Here is a 16,814-nt window from a genome sequence, read left to right as displayed (position 1 = left end):
AGTAATTCCCGAACTAACAGTTGTTAATGTTGGAATCGTGATTAGCAGCACTCTGTACATGGGGTTAAATGCTAAAATAAATGAGGAGGTGATGACAGTTTAGTTATGACAGTAATTCAACATTAACTAATTGCTGACTATAAAACTTGGAGTTGGACACAACTGTAGATCGCATCTTGGAACTCATATTGTGTGAGATCCCATATTAATAATCATTAATTTAGGATTGGTGGCCTTTGTTCTTTGATACCTTGCCAGCGTTGATAGAACTGAATCTATTCATTAGATGTAATTAGCATTGTTTAAGTTCTTGAAACTATCTTGTGCATATGGAATGGAACATATGTTGCCTTCCTCTGAGAGGATTGTGTTGGGCTTCTCATATGGCAGTGATGAACTTCCATCTGTAGACATTTTAATCATTCCGCTTGCATCCTCTGCCTCTTTATAAATTCACCTTCTGTCTTGATATCTAAACTAGTTGCTAAATCCCCTCTTGGTTTAGGAAAGAACTGCAGATGCTGGTATAAATCGAAGGTAGGCACAAAATGCTGGAGTAACTCTGCGGGACAGGCAGCATCTCTGGAGAGAAGGAATGGATGACGTTTCGGGTCGAAATCCATCTTGGTTTAGTTTAGAGGTATGGCATGGAAACAGGCCCTTCAGCCCACCGAGTCCGCGCCGACCAGCGACCCGCGCACATTAACACAAGCCTATACACGCTAGGGATAATTTACACTTGTACCAAGTATTAAACATGAGCCAATTGACCTACAAACCTGCATGTCTTTGGAGTGTGGGAAGAAACCGAAGATCTCGGAGAAAACCCAGACGGTCACGAGGAGAACGTACAAACTCTGTACAGATAGCACTCGTTGTCAGGATCGAACCTAGGTCTCCAGCACTGCAAGTGCTGTAAGGCAGCAACTTTAGCGCCGTGCCGCCCCACGGTCTCGGGGTTTGGTCTCAAGGAAGCTAGTACAACAGCCGTGCATTTACAAATGGAAAGATACAAAAAGCTGCACTAACCTAGAGGGTCAGGCAGCATCCCTGAAGAACATGGATAGGTGACGTTTCGGGTCGGAACCCGAAATGTTACCTATCCATGTTCCTTGTTTCTATGATTTTATAAATCGGTGCTTGAGTAATTGAATCTTAACTTTTATAGTCTTTATCTCTGTTCACCAATAATCACAGCAGGGCACCACAAAAGTTGTTGAGGTCTGAATCACAGTGGACAATTACTTTTGCATCAGACCCTTCTTCAGACTTGGATGGTTTAGAGGGTTTCAGATGCAGGGAGAGGTTGGATTGACTTGGATTGCTTTCTCTGGAATGTCAGAGGTTTAGGGGAGGCTACAAGAGGACCAGGGCTGGGAACTGAATATTCAGGGGTATACAACGTATAGAAAAGACAGACAGGTGGGCAGAGGGGGTGGGGTTGCTCTGATGGTAAGGAATGATATTCATTCCCTTGCAAGGGGTGACATAGAATCAGGAGATGTTGAATCAGTATGGATAGAAATGAGAAATTGTAAGGGTAAAAAGACCCTAATGGGAGTTATCCAAAGGCCCCCAAACAGTAGCCTCGACATAGGGTGCAAGTTGAATCAGGAGATAAAATTGGCGTGTCAAAAATGTAATGCTACGGTGGTTATGGGAGATTTCAACATGCAGGTAGACTGGGAAAATCAGGTTGGAAATGGACCCCAGGAAAGAGAGTTTGTAGAGTGCCTTCGAGATGGATTCTTAGAACAGCTTGTACTGGAGCCTACCAGGGAGAAGGCAATTCTGGATTTAGTGTTGTGTAATGATCCTGATCTGATAAGGGGACTAGAGGTAAAAGAGCCATTAGGAGGCAGTGATCACAACATGATAAGTTTTACTCTGCAAATGGAAAGGCAGAAGGGAAAATCGGAAGTGTCGGTATTACAGTATAGCAAAGGGGATTACAGAGGCATGAGGCAGGAGCTGGCCAAAATTGACTGGAAGGAGGCCCTAGCAGGGAAGACGGTAGAACAGCAATGGCAGGTATTCCTGGGAATAATGCAGAGGTTGCAGGATCAATTTATTCCAAAGAGGTGGAAAGACTCTAAGGGGAGTAAGAGACACCTGTGGCTGACAAGGGAAGTCAGGGACAGCATAAAAATTAAGGAGAGGAAGTATAACATAGCAAAGAAGAGTGGGAAGACAGAGGATTGGGACTCTTTTAAAGAGCAACAAAAGTTAACTAAAAAGGCAATACGGGGAGAAAAGATGAGGTACGAGGGTAAACTAGCCAATAATATAAAGGAGGATAGCAAAAGTTTTTTTAGGTACGTGAAGAGGAAAAAAATAGTCAAGGCAAATGTGGGTCCCTTGAAGACAGAAGCAGGGGAATTTATTATGGGGAACAAAGAAATGGCAGACGAGTTAAACCGTTACTTTGGATCTGTCTTCACTGAGGAAGATACACACAATCTCCCAAATGTTCTAGGGGCCGGAGAACCTAGGGTGATGGAGGAACTGAAGGAAATCCACATTAGGCAGGAAATGGTTTTGGGTAGACTGATGGGACTGAAGGCTGATAAATCCCCAGGGCCTGATGGTCTGCATCCCAGGGTACTATCATATCATATCATATATATACAGCCGGAAACAGGCCTTTTCGGCCCTCCAAGTCCGTGCCGCCCAGTGATCCCCGTACATTAACACTATTCTACACCCACTAGGGACAATTTTTTTTAACATTTACCCAGCCAATTAACCTACATACCTGTACGTCTTTGGAGTGTGGGAGGAAACCGAAGATCTCGGAGAAAACCCACGCAGGTCACGGGGAGAACGTACAAACTCCTTACAGTGCAGCACCCGTAGTCAGGATCGAACCTGAGTCTCCGGCGCTGCATTCGCTGTAAAGCAGCAACTCTACCGCTTAAGGAGGTGGCTCTAGAAATAGTGGAAGCATTGGAGATCATTTTTCAATGTTCTATAGATTCAGGATCAGTTCCTGTGGATTGGAGGATAGCAAATGTTATCCCACTTTTTAAGAAAGGAGGGAGAGAGAAAACGGGTAATTATAGACCAGTTAGTCTGACATCAGTGGTGGGGAAGATGCTGGAGTCAATTATAAAAGACGAAATTGCTGAGCATTTGGATAGCAGTAACGGGATCATTCCGAGTCAGCATGGATTTACGAAGGGGAAATCATGCTTGACAAATCTACTGGAATTTTTTGAGGATGTAACTAGGAAAATTGACAAGGGAGAGTCAGTGGATGTGGTGTACCTCGACTTTCAGAAAGCCTTCGACAAGGTCCCACATAGGAGATTAGTGGGCAAAATTAGGGCACATGGTATTGGGGGTAGGGTACTGACATGGATAGAAAATTGGTTGACAGACAGAAAGCAAAGAGTGGGGATAAATGGGTCCCTTTCGGAATGGCAGGCAGTGACCAGTGGGGTACCGCAAGGTTCGGTGCTGGGACCCCAGCTATTTACGATATACATTAATGACTTAGACGAAGGGATTAAAAGTACCATTAGCAAATTTGCAGATGATACTAAGTTGGGGGGTAGTGTGAATTGTGAGGAAGATGCAATAAGGCTGCAGGGTGACTTGGACAGGTTGTGTGAGTGGGCGGATACATGGCAGATGCAGTTTAATGTCGATAAGTGTGAGGTTATTCACTTTGGAAGTAAGAATAGAAAGGCAGATTATTATCTGAATGGTGTCAAGTTAGGAGGAGGGGGAGTTCAACGAGATCTGGGTGTCCTAGTGCATCAGTCAATGAAAGGAAGCATGCAGGTACAGCAGGCAGTGAAGAAAGCCAATGGAATGTTGGCCTTCGTAACAAGAGGAGTTGAGTATAGGAGCAAAGAGGTCCTTCTACAGTTGTACCGGGCCCTGGTGAGACCGCACCTGGAGTACTGTGTGCAGTTTTGGTCTCCAAATTTGAGGAAGGATATTCTTGCTATGGAGGGCGTGCAGCGTAGGTTCACTAGGTTAATTCCCGGAATGGCGGGACTGTCGTATGTTGAAAGGCTGGAGCGATTGGGCTTGTATACACTGGAATTTAGAAGGATGAGGGGGGATCTTATTGAAACATATAAGATAATTAGGGGATTGGACACATTAGAGGCAGATAACATGTTCCCAATGTTGGGGGAGTCCAGAACAAGGGGCCACAGTTTAAGAATAAGGGGTAGGCCATTTAGAACGGAGATGAGGAAGAACTTTTTCAGTCAGAGGGTGGTGAAGGTGTGGAATTCTCTGCCTCAGAAGGCAGTGGAGGCCAGTTCGTTGGATGCTTTCAAGAGAGAGCTGGATAGAGCTCTTAAGGATAGCGGAGTGAGGGGGTATGGGGAGAAGGCAGGAACGGGGTACTGATTGAGAGTGATCAGCCATGATCGCATTGAATGGCGGTGCTGGCTCGAAGGGCTGAATGGCCTACTCCTGCACCTATTGTCTATTGTCTATTGAGACGAGTATATAAAGTTGAGTAGGGTTGAAGAAGGGCCTCGAGCAGAAACGTCACTCATTCCTTCTCTCCAGAGATGCTGCCTGACCCGCGGAGTTACTCCAGCATTTTGTGTTTATTCCAATTGACCTTTTTGATATGTGAGCAGACTACTAACCTCATAGACTGTTCCTTCTTTTGAGCCAGAAATCCCATCCAGGCTGCTTGATTTTATTGATTAAATTTGTTCATGGGATGGTGGCTTCTCGAGCAATATGCATCATGTATCCTTCAGCAGACAGGTGCAACACTGATTTTGATGCATGTTAACTTGCCTCAAGTGTTCATCTGGTTCACTTAAGTTCTTTAGTGAAGAAAATGTGTTGCCCTTACAAGATCTGGCCAATAGATGGCCACAGTTCCATAAATGAGGTTGACTCTAACCTGTTTCTTCAGCAATTGGGGATGTGCAATTAGCTTTAGCTTGCCCACCACCAAGGTTCACAGTCCATGAATGATTTAAAATAAATGTGCTTTAAATAAAAGTCCGGATTTAAATTAGGTTTGGATTTCCACGTTAATTTTTTATTTGAAAGCTCGACAAAGAATACTGATGCCGTATCTTTGTAGTGGTTCCTCTGCCTCTGAACTTCTTTCACATGAATGATCCTGTTCTCTGCATGACTTGTCGAACCTCAGTCATTGAGCAATCGTTGAATTGTGGATAAATTCAGGTTCATTGACTGAGACTACATTGATCTTAGTCTTGACGGCAGCAACAGGCAATGTTGTTTTGAAATCAATCTAAACCTATCATGGTTATCACCATTTTGCGGTCTACAGTTGATAAATGTTAGGTAATGCGCTATTCTGCCTCCTACAACTGTCACAAACAAACAAAAAAAGAAGGGATAGAAATTTGTCTGCAGACTCCCCAAAAAAAGGGTCTGCTTTTTCAAGTTGTGAGAATATTGAGGAAAGACAATCAAAAATTAGGTTGCTGCCTGTCCTGCTGAGTTACCCCAGCACTGTGACGTTTTTTGCAAACCAACATCTTTAGTTGCTTATATTCACAAAAGTACGTGTTCATCAGCATTTGTTTTTATTTCATTTTGAGGTAGCCTGGTGTATTATGAAGGCTTATGAGACATCCTCATAACGTGTATTTAGGTGTTAGATTTTATTTGTCATCCGTTTATCCTAGGTTTCTATCAAAACTATATTCCTTGCACTTGCCTACTGAGGCAGTAAAGTAAAATTGTGCATTCTAATCAAACAACAACACTGCCTTTTTGCAGTTGTTTAGATATCATTTAACTGCAATGATGTCAAGAATGTTGCGAGCACAATTTGTGATTTTTGACAAGATCAGCATGACGTGTACTTAAATTCTGTAAAATGAAAAATCTATTAACATGACCGTGAAAGAATGAAGGCATAACTTTAACATGGGACATTTGAACTGCAGATGCAGGTTTCCAAAAAAGGACACAAAGTGCTGGAGTAACTCAGTAGGTCACGTAGCCTTTCCTGAGAACATTGATAGGTGACTTTTCGGGTCAGGACCCTTCTTCAGACTGGCTGAAGCTTTAACTGGCTGGAGGAAGTATCGTTTGCCTCTATTTTTACGAAGAAATAGATGAGAAACTGTATTGGTTTGAAACATAAAATCAGACGTTTCCAGAGGTATACGTATATTATTTCCATCTTTTGTGGATGCTGAATAGCTTGTGCTTGCTGGATTGTATTCAAGAATCTTTTGGAATCAAGGTAGGAAACTCCAAGAATTCTGGTAGAAATCATTGAAACTTGTTAAAGTGGAAAAGTTTAATGACCCTGCATTTTATGGATTGGTGGGTAAATTGTGAAGAAGTTTTTAGTTTAGTTTTGAGATACACCGTGGAAACAGGCCCACTGAGTCCGTGCCAACCCACGATCCCCCCTACATTAGTTCTATTCCACACATTAGGGACAATTTACAGAAGCCAATTAACCTACAAACCTGCACGTCTTTGGAATGTGGAAGGCCGGAGAAAAACCCACACGGTCACAGGGAGAATGTACTGACAGCACCCGTACTTGCGATCGAAGCCTGGTCTCCGGCGCTGTAAGGCAGCAACTCTACTGCTGTGCCACCTTAAAGGTAAAGAGTCAGAAAAATCAGAACTGAAGTGAAATTGTAAAAGGGAACTAGTATGTGTTCATGATTACCACAAATTGTGCCAGTTGCAAATCATAAAGAAATCTTAAAGATTATGTGACCAATTTTAGTTGGATTTCCTAGGTACCTTAATGACCAAGTGCCAGACAGTGTGCTCCCACTTGCTGACGGCAAGCAACTTCACTCAAATCGTCTATACACACGATGCTTCATTGTGTTTGTAATTAGTATCTAATTGATATGGGAGGTTTCATGGAAAGTGTAAATGTGATTACATTTGGTTGTGATCTTGCATCATTGGTCATAATCAGATGTGATGTGGTCACGTGGTGCTTTCATGAAATTCAAGTCATATGTAAAATCATGGTATCTATATTACTTCATCATATTTAAAAAGGTAGGGTACTGAGGCAAGTAAGTGAATTCTCTTCGATTAATTAGCTGCAAAATATATTGACTCTAAAGGTGACTATGTTTACATATTCTGTTGTGCTGCTTCAAGTAAGAATGTCATTGTTCTTTCTGGGACATCTGTATACTAAAAGTCTTGTTTGTTTGTTTGTTCCTGAACTAAAGCCGAAACGGTACATGATATTACTACAATTTTAGGCCCACCTTACTCACCGTCGTTCCTTTGGTGCTAACGGGAGAAGTTTCATTGAAATCGGTGTTATATTTTTTAAGTTATTCACATTTTAAAGTTTAAATCTATCTCCTAGGGGTGGAGGGAGGTGGGAGGAGGGAGGATAAGGGGGGTTGAGGGGGATGGAGTGAGAGGGCGAGGGGGGGGGGGGAGGAGAGGGTGCTGCACCAATGCAGGAGAGGTTTGGGCCCAACGGGTCCACTTGGTCTAGTATGACAATAAAACACTCTTGACTTTTACTTCCACCAATGCAATCCAGAATTTCGCACGATTGCTCTTCACTTCCGTTTAGTTTATTGTCACGTGAACCGAGGTACAGTGAACAGCTTTTGTTGCATGCAGTCCAGTCAGCAGAAAGACATTGAGAAACATAGCAGATGACTGGAGGGTCTGTTGTTTTGTACATGGGATTTTTTCTGTCTTCTCTGCAGATTGAAAACATAAGTCAAGTGTTGCGCATTGGGTGGAAATCTGCCTTTAAATTTTGCAATACATGGAATTAATTTGGCAGAAGGATATTTAAAGAATTTGCAATTATGATATGCTTGCTACTAATGTCCTTGTTTAGTATCATAAAGCAGTTAAAATATGAACGGGAGTTATCCTTGTCTTGAAGGTATATTAAGATTTTATATTATCTCAATTATATGCCACTTGTATTCCTGTGTTCCATTTTGTGAACCACACCAGTATTGTGTGTAGAAATTAGAGTAAATGCAAAAACAATAAACGCTCATCTGAAGTTTAATGGGAATTAATGTGATGTTAAAATACCGGCTGTTCAGACAAGAAGCTATGAGTTAAAGGCAGGAGCACTTCTAAGTATTTAACAATGTTAAAACATTGAAAATACTCCTGCATTTTATTCCCATCAGATAACTTCTGAGTAAGACAGTAAAACAGGGTCAGAGAATCTTCGTACAGGAAAAAAAAATCAATGAAGCTTTTCTCAAGCTTAATGTTATGAAAAATCTGTCCCAAAGGACATCAGAAATGAAAAATTCCCAATACAGCAGTATTCTATCATAAAAATAAAGTTACAGGAAGGATGAATTTCATAATGAAATACATCTATAAATTTTCTTTAGTACTTGTCTTTAACCTTTCATCGCCAGTTAATAATTGTGCTGAAAGTGAATATATGCTGCTACCCTGCTTTCTCTGATGATACCTGGGCAGTATCTGCTCTTGTGGGATCATGATACTAAATGGAAAATAGCCTTTGCCTCCAGGAAAACTACATGCCTTTTGTTGGTGTGAATGAGCAAATGGTCTTCCTACCATGCAGTTTCCCAATGTCTTACTGTTTATTTTCGAAATATAGCATGGAAGCAGGCCCTTCAGTCCACCGAATCCAGGCCGACCAACAATACCCGGCACAGTAACACTATCCTACACACAGACTATGGACCATTTACAATTTTTTTAAATGTTTACAAACCTGTAAGTTTTTGGAGTGTGGGAGGAAACTGGAGATCCAGGAGAAAACCCGCGCAGGTCACAGGAAAAATGTACAAACTCCGGACAGACAGCACCCATAGTCAGGATCGAACCCGGGTGTCTGGCGCTGTGAGGCGGCAACTCTGCCGCTGCATCAGCGTGCAGCCTGTACTGGTTGAGTTAATACTTATGTGGGGGAGAAAGGTGGTCAGGGGTCATAGGAGCAACGTTGTTTGTATTGTTACGATGAATATTTCTTCCGAATTTCCTTTACTTGTATTTATTTACTTAGTAAATAGAATCACGTTTAATTTTCTGGATTGTTGCAGGGGAAAAGTGATGCAGATTCGTGAAAGTAAAGGAAATATATTTTTTTGTCAAGTGGATTTATAGAAATATTGTTTAAGATTTAAACCATGTTTTTTAATTTACCTTGTCGCAGACTCCTTTCACGCTAACATTGAGGTTGTGGGATATCTACATCCTGGAAGGAGACCGGATTCTTACAGCAATGTCATACACAATTCTTAAACTGCACAAAAGTAAGATCACTTCATTATTTATATTTTATTGTGCTTTTCCTCTTTGTAGCTTAGAATGGTCTAATTCACTCTTTGTGCTTTGGCGGCACAGTGGCGCAGCTTGTTGAGCAGTTTCCTCACTGCACTAGGGACCCCGATTCAATCCTGACCTTGGCTGTTGTCTGTGTGGAGTTTGTATGTTCCCCCTGTGCCTGCATGGGTTTCCTCTGCATGCTCCAGTTTCCTCCCACATCCCATAGACGTGTGGGTTTGCCAATTAATCAGCCTCTGTAACTTGCTCCTGGTGTGTAGAGAGTAGATGAGAAAATGGGATAACAGAACTATTGCAAACGGGTGACCGTTGACTTTAGAGATACAGCGTGGAAACAGGCCCTTCTGCCCACTGAGTCCATGCTGACCAACGATCACATGTAAACTAGTACTATCCTACACACTAGGGGCAACTTCCAAATATCTACTAAAGCTCATTAACCTACAAACCTGTACATCTTCGGAGTGTGGGAGGAAATCAGAGCGCCCGGAGGTCACAGTTGGGATCGATCCCAGATCTCTAGTGCTTAAGGTAGCAACTCTACCACTGTGCCGCACTTTAGATGGTTGACATGCTGTATTTTTCAATCAAATATCGTACATCAATTGTCTCAATAGTACGCCAACCACACTGTTTTTAAAAAAAAACAAGATTTGGGGACCTTACGAAGATGTTTATTATTAGAGAAGAGAAAGGTAAAGCTATCTAATCCCTATCCTCTCACAAACTGTATAATTGTAAAATATCACATCATCTCTTTCTCAATTGTGATTTGTAATTGCTGACAAATAGCTGACAGTTATTTTGGCTAAAGGAAAACTTGCTGAACCTTGCACCGTTTCACTTTAATTGGGATGCTTGCATCAAACAGTGTAACGATCTTTCATCTAGACTGGACCGAACTCAAAGAGAATCTGCAGAGATGAAAGTCTAGTATTCTTCAAATGCTTCATGTTCTAATTGTCCCCTTTATCTCTGTTCCTCATCCACGAACCACGGGCCGCTCTGCCCTCATTGAGGCAGTCACATTTTATGTTTGAATGTCCCTTGATCGAGGAATGGGAGCATCTTAACAGAGATATTTATGTTTGCCGCTATGTCGCGGCTAGAAGCAAGATTCTAGCGTTGAGTCAATCCCCATCTTTGTCAGGGGCTGATGAAGCCAATTACAGTGCCCCATGCGAACAGAGAATTAACAAGCTCAGCAATGACCCGGGTTTTAATGGTGATGCTTTATTAATGCAATATATATTTATCCAGCAACACCATGAAGGAGCTTTTATTTTTCTTCTGTCGTTAATACTTTTTTTTCCTCCTATCATAATTGGACCAAACCAGTAAACTAACTCCCTCCGTTTCCTGACATTTTTACCACTCAGTTGGAGGTAAAGTGAAATGCTCAGACTCTTTTGTTGCTTTTGCCACATATGCTCTACCTGTGGTAGTTTTCAGTAAACTGCAATCAAGACTGCAAAATATCTTGTCCATCAACGGTGGCGCAGCGGTAGAGTTGCTGCCTCACAGCGCCAAAGACCCGGGTTCGAACCTGACTACAGGTGCTGTCTTTGAGGAGCTTGTACGTTTTCCCCGTGACCTGCGTGGGTTTTGTCCGGGTGCTCCGGTTTTCTCTCACACTCTAAAGACGCACAGGTTTGCAGGTTAATTGGCTTCTGGAAATTGTCGTTACTGTGTAGGCGCAGACCCGGTGGGCCGAAGGGCCTGTTTCCACACTGTATCTCTAAAGTAAAAGTAATGATGCTGGAATCAAGCTATCAAAACTCAAAGTAAATAGTGCCCTTTGATAAAAATCTTTTGAAGATATGTCTGGATTAATGAGTTGGTCAGTGCTGTAACATCATTAAATATATAAATAACGACTGCAATCTGTGTCTGGTGGAAGTTTGAAATAAAAACAGAACACGGCACATTAAACAATGGTGGCTCAGGCCTTCAAGGATCTTGCCAGGATGTTACCATTTATTTTCATTGTTTTAATTTTCACTCCACAGTTTTTTGGTCAGATGGGTTGTTCAATTATGAGTTTGTACTTTCTTTTTGAAAGTTGTTTTCTTATTCAATATTTTCATTTTTTTCGATCATTATTTTCTTTGGAAGTTCCCCATTCCTGCAGAATGCTCAGAAGACACAAACAACACCTCTATGGAATTGGGACTTCTGGACTTCTCTGTTTATAAGTACATTTCCTCCATAAGATTTACTACTTTTACCCCATCTAATGGTCTCTGACCTATTTCTTTCCTTTTAGGTGCTTCTTAAATTCCACCTCTTTGTCCTAGTCTTTAGATGGTGCAGTGGTAGAGATGCTGCATCACAGCTCCAGAGACTCAGGTTTGATCCTGATTACGGGTGCTGTCTGTACGAAGTTAGTACATTCTCCCCGTGACCTGCGTGGGTTTTCTCTGAGTGCTGTTTCCTGCCTCATTCCAAAGGCGTGTAGGGTTTGTAGGTTAATTGGCTTCTGTAAATTGCCGCTAATGTGTGGGTTGCAGAGAATTGCTAGGATTACATAGAACTAAAAAACGCATCCTCTTTGGTCGGTGCGGAATCAATGGGCCGAAGGGCCTGTTTTCATGGTGTATCTCTAAACTAAACTAAATTAAACTTTGTCTTTTCCAATATTTCTTTGTGACCCAGTGGCTTTTTATTTAATAATCATTTTAAGTGGTTTGAGACATTTCATTATGTTGGGAACACTATAAAAATGCAAATCATTGTTGTTTTACAAGAGGATTTTGGTAATGCGAGGACAAACCTCGATAGCTGCTAAGCAAAGAATGTTCCTACTGGTTGACATGATTGGATAAGTACAGAGCCAAGTAGTGTAATTTGTGAGCTTTTAAAACAATCTGGTTTTGAGAGCAGAAATTAATCAAGCCTCCTCAAATGAGTTCAACAGCTGAGAAGCAAAACCATGTAAATTATTAATCTAGCTCTTTCGACTTGCATCACTTTTGTTCAATGTACTAATGACTGCAATGTGTTTGTATTCAATGGTGTTGTGTTGAAATAAGCATATTCGAGTGAACTGGTCTTTCATTTCTGTTGCGCCGTTGAAATCTGCAGCTGTGTGCGTATTTTAGCTATTGTGTTTTAAATGGCAAAGATATCACTGATTTTTTTTCCCCTTCCCATAAGTTTCACCTAATTGCATTGCAGAGTTGAATAGGCTGTTTTGGACACTATTTTACCAAAGTGAGACACAAAGTATTGGAGTAACAGGTCAGGCAAGGTCAGTTCTAACTGGGACATGGCTAATAGAAACATAGAAAATAGGTGCAGGCGTAGGCCATTCGGCCCTTCGAGCCTGCACCGCCATTCAATATGATCATGGCTGATCATCCAGCTCAGTAACCTGTACCTGCCTTCTCTCCATACCCCCTGATCCCTTTAGCCACAAGGGCCACATCTAACTCCCTTTTAAATATAGCCAATGAACTGGCTTCAACTACCCTCTGTGGCAGAGAATTCCACAGACTCACCACTCTCTGTGTGAAGAAATGTTTTCTCATCTCGGTCCTAAAAGACTTCCCCCTTATCCTTAAGCTGTGCCTCTAGTTCTGGACTTCCCCAACATCGGGAACAATCTGCCCGCATCTAGCCTCTCCAACCCCTTAAGAATTTTATGTTTCTATAAGATCCCCCCTCAGTCTTCTAAATTCCAGCGAGTATAAGCCTAGTCTATCCAGTCTTTCTGCCATCCCAGGGATCAATCTGGTGAACCTTCTCTGTACTCCCTCTAAGGCTAGAAACAACAGCGACGTCACAATTATCTAACAGTTTTCAAGCCAATCTAACCTGTGGTGCACCTGGTCAAAGAATCTCAAAGGCTTGGCTGAAACAAATATTTTAGTTGGTTCTTAAATACAAGAATCATGCAATATATTTAACAGCTTGATTTATGTATTATTTTTAAGTATTTTGTTTAACTTAGAGAACCTGGTCCTTCGGCCCACCTAGTCCACACCAACCAGCGATCCCCGCACATTGACACTACCCTACACACACTAGGGCCAATTTACACTTATACCAAGCCAATTAACCTAAGTCTTTGGAGTGTTGGAGGCAACCGAAGATCTCGGTAAAAACCCACACCGTCACGGGGAGAACTAGCAAACTCCGCACAGACAGCATCCGTAGTCGTGATCGAATCCGAGTCTCCGATGCTGCAAGTGCTGTAAGGCAGCAACTCTACTGCTGCGCCACTGTGCCGCACAAGCAGGTACTTGCTATAGTACCAAATTAAGGGCCTGTTTCTGCGCTCTCTCTAAACTAAACTGAATGTTTATGATGGTGTCTTCCCATGTGGAGATCTTGATTTCGATAACGTGGCGAAAAAGAGCTTCTAGGCAAAGGCTTGTCATTTGCTTACAGGTAAGATAAAAGTAGAAAGCAGATTCAGCACCCGAGAGTGCTTGGTTTGTTTGCATCATGGAACAGAAAATGGTGAATGTCTCGGAGAAGGGAGGAAAATCCCATGCTCTTCAAAATTATAATAAAAATCTATTTCCTTTTGTAGAACATATGCTGAAGTTAGCAATGGAAGACTTGATAGAGTTTCTGCAGGAATCTCTGGCCAAGGATTTCTACTTTGAAGATGACTTTGCTGTGGATCAGCTTCAAAATTCCATGTCTGAGTTAAAGCGTAGTAAACTAGACTTGCCACCCCCAGGTGAGTGTTTCAGTATAAACCTGAGTGTGAAACATGTTGCACTTCTCTACCTTGCAACTAAAGGATTAAACCATCAGTAATGATTTTAGGGCAATGTTGTTTGGTGCATTTATGTATCGGGTGTTTGTGACATTATTTTCAGATTTCTGCTACTCCTTTAAGTGGTACTGAACTTTAAACAAGGTACTTGTTAAATTATCTGATAAACAAAAGTCTGTTTTTAACGTTGCATGTTATTGAGCTCTGAATTCAGGAAGTTGGTGATAGGCAGCTGTGATAACCGTTGTCCCTCTGGCCCATTTCCTCTTAACTTAAACCTATACCCAGTTTCAGACTATCCCCACCCCCCCCCCCCCCCCCCATCCTAGGGAAAGACTGGCTACTCACATTATCTATACCCTTCATGGTTTTATGTAACTCACAAGTCAGGGGATATGGGGAGAAGGCAGGAGAATGGGGTTAAGAGGGGGAGATAGATCAGCCATGATTGAATGGTGGAGTAGACTTGATGGGCTGAATGGCCTAATTCTGCTCCTATCACTTATGAACTTGTATAAGGAATGTCTCAACTTCCTGCGGCCCAGGGAGTTGTACAAGAGCTGTGGAAGTACCGGGACCCTCCAGAGCCAGTAACATCCTTGTGAGGATAGGCACAAAATGGTGGAGTAACCCAGCGGGACGGGCAGCATCTCTAGAGAGAAGGACTGGGTGACGTTTCGGGTCAAGACCCTTCTTCAGACACAGCAACGCATGTTTTCTCGGTGCCTGCCTGCGCCTCCATCATGGATTCCAGCTCCGGTTCCAGACATCCCAATTCAGAGACCTGTAATTAATACTCTGATTAATGAAGGCAAATGCCTTCTGCACCACCCGGTACACCGATGTTGCCACTTTGTGGAACTGTTTACCTGCCACCTAGGTCTCGCTGTCCTACAATACTCCCCAGAACCCTACCATTTATTGTGTAAATCTTACTGTGCTTTGTCTTGCCAAAGTGCAGCACCTTGCATTTATACTGTGCTACTGGTAATTGATGAAGGTAGGGGAGTGGATGCTGTCTATGTTGATTTTAGTAAGGCATTTGATAACGTACCTCATGGTAGATTGAGATGCATGGGATCCACAGTGAGTTGGTAGTTCAAGTAGTGGTGGAAGGGTGTTCCTTTGGCTGGAGATCTGCAACCAGTGGTTTAGTTTAGTTTAGAGATGCGCAGGCCTTTTGGCCCATCGAGTCCGCACCGACCAACGATCCCTGCACATTAATACTATCCTACACACACTAGGGACAATTTACACATGCACCAAGCTAGGGTGTTCAGCAGGCATCTGTGCTGGGGCATCTGTTATTACCTGAGACATAGTATAGAATATATATACATACGCACGCCCCACGCACGTGCACACAGGTATATTATCAGTTCAAGAGGTTTCTGCTTTCCCACATTTGTGCTAAGGCATTTGAATAATATTGGAATGTTCCGTCTTCAATAAAGCTGACACCCTTAATTGACTTTTAATTTAATCTCATTTTTAGTTAATTAATTTTTAGTTTCCTCCCACACTCCAAAGACGTGCAGGTTTGTAGGTTAATTGACTGGGTAAAATGTTTAAAAAAAATAAAAAAATTGTCCCTGGTGTGTGTAGGATAGTGTTAATGTGCGGGGATCGCTGGGCGGCGCGGACTTGGTGGGCCGAAAGGGCCTGTTTCCGCGCTGTAGAATCTAAATCTAAATCTAAACTAATTGACAGTGCTTGATTTACAGGACAGTTAGCAAATGATTGTGAAACGGGGACTCTTGAGTCAAAAGTTGGTAGTCTAGTTTTATGAAGGATAGAGGCCAAATGGGACTAGCTTAGATGGGGCATCTTGGCTGTCATGGACAAGTTGGGCCAAAGGGCCTGTTTCCGTGCTGTATGACCAGTGAGGTGTGGAAAAGGTTAACAATTTCTTTAGTTATGATTGTTCAACCATTGCAACAGGCTGACACTTAATAATAAATTCCTAAATATGAGATAAATTATGCTGCTACACATCATGATGTATAGAATGCTTTTTCGATTTAGTTTCTTTGACGAGATTTAAAGAAAAACCTGTGCCTTGAATTATATGGTGCATTGGCTAAAACATAGGGTTTTCTTTCTACACATTGACATTTTCACGATGCAGTTTTGTAACTTCTTGCTCATTCCAGTTGGGATGAGATTCAAGTTACACTGTCTTAAAATGTAAACAAATCTTTATTCCTTAACAATTGGCATTTTATTGGGAATTCTACTTCATTTTTGACTTTACAAGCATTAAAACCGCATTGAAATTACTACATTTTAATTATTTTATTTTTTAGATGTGTAGAAAATATAATTGAAAGGATATGAAAGTTGCAAATATTCATATTTGTTGCAAAATTGTAATTTGTTTCCACACAGTTAAATTTTGGGAGTGTAATTGTGGTATGCCAGGCAGTTCAGTTGTTTTCCAGTAGATGGCAGTGAAAATTTGAGAGATACGTTTGACTTTTGCTTTTTCTGAACTATTACAACCAGCGTTTCATTTACTGAATTGTTCATTATACTGACGATTTCAGAATGATTCACTATATCATCATTCCAATGATCCAACTGCAGAACATCATGGACAGCCCATCTCCTTCCATCATACTAAACCACATTTTTTTTCAAGATGTAGAAACAAGGAATTGCAGATACTGTTTTATAGCAAAGATAGACACAAAGTGTTGGAGTAACTCAGTGGGGTCAGGCAGCATCTCTGGATTTCAGCATTTCAGGTCATGATCCTTCATCATACCCTTTTTCAGTTTGAAGAAGTGTCCCGTCCAGAAACGTCACCCATCTCTTTTTTTCCCAGAGA

The 16,814-nt window shown here is 41.8% G+C and overlaps 1 protein-coding gene across 6 annotated transcripts in view; it reads left to right on the top strand.

Moving 5' to 3' along the window:
* Positions 1-16,814, top strand: part of usp6nl (USP6 N-terminal like) — a 151,124-nt gene that overhangs the window by 125,263 nt on the left and 9,047 nt on the right. For all 6 annotated transcript variants that reach the window (XM_078419492.1, XM_078419489.1, XM_078419490.1 and 3 more), the window contains 2 exons: positions 9,125-9,224; positions 13,793-13,945. In XM_078419492.1, coding sequence (XP_078275618.1) covers positions 9,125-9,224; positions 13,793-13,945 — 253 coding nt within the window. The remainder of the gene's footprint in view (positions 1-9,124; positions 9,225-13,792; positions 13,946-16,814) is intronic.

This window comes from Rhinoraja longicauda, chromosome 23 (genome assembly GCF_053455715.1).
Source record: "Rhinoraja longicauda isolate Sanriku21f chromosome 23, sRhiLon1.1, whole genome shotgun sequence".
Lineage (NCBI taxonomy): Eukaryota > Metazoa > Chordata > Chondrichthyes > Rajiformes > Arhynchobatidae > Rhinoraja > Rhinoraja longicauda.
Note: the sequence above shows the minus strand (reverse complement) of the source record. Positions and strands in the feature narration are given on the sequence as shown.